Below are 5,328 nucleotides of genomic sequence, written 5' to 3'. Positions count from 1 at the left end.
AGCCCCCCACCCCCCCCCCCGGCTATTTGCCCCGCTAACAATCTGCAAGCAGCGAGAGAAAATTTAAAAAGACTCGAACGACCCTCGCTTGGACCCTTAATTAAAACCGAATATAGTTATGAAGATGAGCGGGATAATTTTCCCCAAGTTATAACTAAAGAAATCCCCTACACTGCCACTGAACTGGCAAAATTGAAAAAAGATTTTGGCTGAACCCCTAGGGAATCGGAGACGGAGTATGTGTGGAGAGTATCTGTATCAGGAGGGCATCAAATTTTGCTAAGTGAACGGGAGGTGGGAAGGATAGAATAACCATTTCCCCTTGTCCTAACACAGCTGGCCCTACTAAAAAGACGTTCCCCATCTTTCCTATAGGCCCCCTTTAGGTACTGGAAGGCCGCAATCAGGTCTCCCCGTAGCCTCCTTTTCTCCAGACTGAACAAGCCCAACTCTCTCAGCCTGTCCTCATAGGAGAGGTGCTCCAGCCCTCGGATCATTTTTGTAGCCCTCCTCTGGACCCGTTCCAACAGTTCCATGTCCTTCTTGTGCTGAGGGCTCCAGAGCTGGACGCAGTACTCCAGGTGAGGTCTCACCAGAGCTGAGTAGAGGGGCAGAATCACCTCCCTCGACCTGCTAGCCACACTTCTCCTGATGCAGCCCAGAGTACGGTTGGCCTTCTGGGCTGCCAGCGCACATTGCCGGCTCATGTCTAGCTTTTCATCCATCAGTACCCATCAGTACATCCATCAGATATTGGGGGCCGGGAGTATTTTTAACTACCGGAGACCACTGAGCCCCCTGGTCCCTAACGCAAAGAGCGGCATATTGGGCCGGAGGGTCAAACCCCCTGGAAAGGGGGGACCCCTTGCCATTACGGGGACCGTGGATCAGTTGGTGGAAAGCGTGCAGAAAGCAGCTTGCCTGCAAATGATGTACGGTCGGGAATTGGAACCCAGGCAGGAATCCCCGATGATGACGCCGGTACATCTGGAGCGGATGAACCCCCTTATAAGGGGACTTCCCGACTCTTTGAAACCAATTGGCATGCAATTGCAAGAAAAATAGAGGCGTTGTCGCGGGGTGAGAGAGTCGCGGCAGCCTTAGAGGGGCTCACTCCCAATCGGTCTTGCTGACCCCTAGATAGGAAAACATGGACTTAGGGTGAAGTAGCCCAAGAGTTAATCAATTATGGGCGTAAATACGGCCTCGTTGCTCCCCCCACCTTCAAAACAGACCAGGAATCTGAGGCGGGTGAAGTTAAAAAGGTCCCGTGCCTTGGAGACACAAAAGGAACGCCCCTCGGAAAACCGCCTGCGGGGAGGGATATTGCACACCAGCGCTGCAGCTTGTGGACAAAAGGCTGGCAAAAGGGGATCCCACGGGACCTCATGGACAGGCTGCCGACAGACAAGTTGGAGAAACTGGTGACCTGGTGGCCTGATAAACCAGCAAGCAGGGAAACAGACCCTCAGGGTGCTGCTTCCCCCAGTGCACCTCCGGAGATCGACCCTTTAGAAATAAGTGCTCCCTCCGGAGACCGGTGGGGAACTAGGACCTTCACCCTCCGATGGCGAGTGGGGGGGGCGAAGGCGGGACATACATTAGGTGGCTCACCGAAAACGGTCCACAGATTTCGGCAGATGCATTTGGTAACGTTCAGCCGCAGGCGATGGCTAAAGCTGGCCTGTGCCTGTCTGGAGGAGAATCAACAACCGAGACTGACAATAACAGGAGGCAGGGGTTGCTCTGACACCTCTCCCTCCCTCAGTAATTACCAATGTTGAAAAACACGCCTGGACGGCAAAAGATGCTCATGGAAAAAGAGTTCTTTCTCTGGTAAAATATGTGTTTATAAAGTGTTCCAGGAAAAGAGGATGGAGCCTCTAAGAAACATACTATCGTGCTTTTGTGGTTCTAGTACTATTACTCGTCACAGTACCGGCCCTGTGGTCTTAGCTGGAAAGGATTCTGGATAATATACTTATGTATTCCCATCTGGGTGCTCATTCCTAACTACTGTATTTGTTACCAAGAGTGGTTCTACAAATGCTACTGAAGAAAAAAAAAAAAAGAAATCCTGGGTATTCTAACGTTATGCTTTTGAACTGTTATAGACATATGGCAACAGTGAATTGATAATCCTAAACCATCAATCCAACAGTATTTCTTGACTATTTTTTCTTCCTACTATTTAAATATACAGTTTGCATGTTTTCAGGCATGGAAAAGAGGTAAAAAAGAATTCCTTCCTTGACTACCCTTGGATCTGTGCACACAAATGTTGTAAACTCATTGATTTTGTAAAAACTTAACACTGTTAATTATGGGGAAAAAAGGTGGAACTACTCATCATATGCAACACCAAATACAACAAGAAAACTCAATGAACTGACCAGTGGTGCTCGAAAACCCATTTAAAATTTAAATCATACTATCCATTAGCAAGCCGTGCTGGAAACTATAACGAACTAGACGGCTGATGCCCTTCATCTATTAGACCCAAACGTGCAAGGCAGTTTTTCAACATGGCATGGTTCTCGATTACCTACTGGCAGAAGAAGGAGGTGTTTGTGGTGAACTCAGTGATTCTAACTGTTGCTTAAAATATACGATAATGGGAAAATTGTGAAATAAATCACCTGAAATATGGAAGTCAGCCCATGTTCCTGTCCAAAGTTGGGACAGATATGTTCTCGTGGCTCTTGGGCAGCCCATGGGTTAAGCGTTTCTTGTTCTACTTATGTGGTTTAGGAATGTTATTTTTGAACAAACATGCAGTTTTGTAACTGCTCTTTTCTACCTTTTCTATACTTTTTCATAACCAACCATGGATCCTGAAGAAGCAACCTTTGAGCCACGGGGTGGTGTGGGAGACTGAATAGCCAGCTAACTGCCTCAAAGCTTGCTCCTTTGTGCGGCGATGTGCAGTTTGCTGCCCCTTAAAGCATGCAGCAGAACCCTGCCCCTGCCCAGCAACAAGAAAGCGTGCAAACGGAGCCCACCAAAAGGAAAGCGTGTGAGATGTGTGCGCAGGTGCTGGGCTGTGCTCTATAAAAAAGGCTGCAGGCTCAGGCTGCGGGGGGACCTCGTGGAACATCATCAAAGACGCCGGAGGAAGATCACCGACCTCGTGAAGAGACCACCGAAGATTCCGTGTGCGATCACCGAAAAACCCAGAAGCACGGACCCCCGGGACGCCACGGATCCATGGTGGTGACTGCCTGCTCTCTTCTATCCGGACCTCTCGCTTGATTTCTTATCTTTCCTTCCTTCCTCTCCTGTCGCTGCTTTCTCTCTTTCCCCCAAACAATTAATAAACGGGTGGACTTACGACATCTGACATCGCTTGTGTCTTAATCTCGCTCAAAGGGATCGAACCTGAAACGAGAGGTTGGTCCAGCCGCCCCTGGCCTCCCAGACTCACCTGAGGTCGGCTAGAAAGCAAGGGGGCCTTCCTCTCATCCAAACAGAATTGGATCGTAACAGGGGAGGGGTTGACTCTGCCACATTGGACACTTTTAAGCCTCAGCTGGACAGGGTGCTGGGCCATCTTGTCTAGACTGGGCTCTTGCCCAGAAAGGTTGGACCAGATGGTCCTTGAGGTCCCTTCCGACCTGGGATTCTGTGATTCTATGATTCCTTCTGGTTTTCCATGATTCTATGACAACTCACAGGCAAAACAGAGTCAACTTGGGAAGATTAATTTAAATTATTGCCAATTAAAAATCGAGCAGGATAGACACAAGCAAAACCGCTACTGCACTGGGGACTGATTGGTTGGGGAAAGTTTTTAATGCCTTTGGGATTTCCATGTAGGGAATGGCTGACCAGCCTCCTCCCACCCTTGACAACCACCGTAATGGTGGTTGTTGTAGTTTGTATTGTTCTAAGCTGTATTAAGAGCACCACAACAAAATCTGTGTCCGCTGTGAAGAGCACTCCCTTAAACCTATCCCTGAAACTAATGCTCCCCTAAACCCTACTTGTGTCGCTACTGTGCCCCTAAAACCGGCCCATGCGATTAGCATCCCCCCCACGAACCCTACCCCTGTGTTAGATCCCCCAAAACAACCCCAGGATGGCGTCCATCCGTTCTGATCCCCCAATGCAACCCCAGGATGGCGTCCATCTGTTCTGATCCCCCAACGCAACCCCAGCATGGCATCCACCCATTCTGGTCCCCCAACGCAACCCCAGGATGGTGTCCATCCGTACTGATCCCCCACACAACCCCAGCATGGCGTCCATCCGTTCTGATCCCCCAACACAACCCCAGTATGGCATCCATCCACACTGATCCCCCAAAACAACCCCAGGTGGTGTCCATCTCTTTGCCCCTTGCTATTGTCAACTGTCGCTATCCTGTTGGATGTTTCTACAGGGCTGACAGTTTATTGGCGGTTGGCTGCTGGCTGGTTGATCATTAAGAGCCCAGAGAGACACTTGCAGGATGCTGACCCACAGCGGGTGTTAAACTCGGCAACGCTGCGCCCCCTTTTAACTTTGGAGGCAAGAGGTGACCGCACCACCACCCCAAAGAAGCCGGTTGGATCATCACTGTTGTCACGGGGTGGGTTGTGTGACAGGTACACTCCACCCCCCCGCCAATAAAGATGGGGTTTTTAATGTGGTGGTCACCAGCTTTTAGTGCCTTATTTTTGCGCCCTTTGTGCTCTGCCATGCACCCAGGCACCTATACCTCTCAGTAGGGGGGCGGGAGCAATGGGACCCCTGGGCCAACAGACAGGGTCTGCAGCCAGTGAGGTGCCTGGGCTCAGAGAAGCTTCTGGATCATGACCAGTTCTGGCCAATAGACAGGGTCTGCAGCCAAGGAGGTGCCTGGGCTCAGAGAAGGTTCTGGATCATGACCAGTTCTGGCCAATAAATAATGTCTGCAGCCATGGAGGTGCCTGGGCTCAGAGAAGGTTCTGGATCGTGACCAGTTATGGCCAATAGACAGGGTCTGCAGCCAAGGAGGTGCCTGCACTCAGAGAAGCTTCAGGTCATGCTTGACAGATCTGGTGGCCTTCTCTGATAAAGTGACCTGCCCGGTTAACATGGGGCGAGTGGGGGACATCAGCTACCAGGACTTCTGCAAGGCTTTCAACATGCTTCCCCACGGCCTCCTCCTGGACAAATTGGTGCATTATGGCCTGGCCGAGTGGGCTGTGCAGTGGGCTGGGGAGCTGGCTGGCTGGCAGGCAGCACCCAAAGCTGGTGGTAAACAGCTCTTTGTCCACCTGGTGACCTGCCACCAGAGGCATCCCCTAGGGATCCATATTGGGCTCCATGACAGTGGGGGAATCTCCATGGAGCAGAACGGACGGG

The 5,328-nt window shown here is 50.8% G+C and overlaps 1 protein-coding gene across 1 annotated transcript in view; it reads left to right on the top strand.

Moving 5' to 3' along the window:
* Positions 1 to 5,057: 5,057 nt before the first annotated feature.
* The window catches only part of DRC1 (dynein regulatory complex subunit 1), a 23,914-nt gene continuing 23,643 nt past the window's right edge, over positions 5,058 to 5,328 (top strand). Inside the window, exon 1 of the mRNA XM_009645269.1 lies at positions 5,058 to 5,173. Coding sequence (XP_009643564.1) covers positions 5,058 to 5,173 — 116 coding nt within the window. The remainder of the gene's footprint in view (positions 5,174 to 5,328) is intronic.

Source organism: Egretta garzetta, unplaced genomic scaffold (genome assembly GCF_000687185.1).
Source record: "Egretta garzetta isolate BGI_Z169 unplaced genomic scaffold, ASM68718v1 scaffold218, whole genome shotgun sequence".
Taxonomy (NCBI): Eukaryota; Metazoa; Chordata; class Aves; order Pelecaniformes; family Ardeidae; genus Egretta; species Egretta garzetta.
Note: the sequence above shows the minus strand (reverse complement) of the source record. Positions and strands in the feature narration are given on the sequence as shown.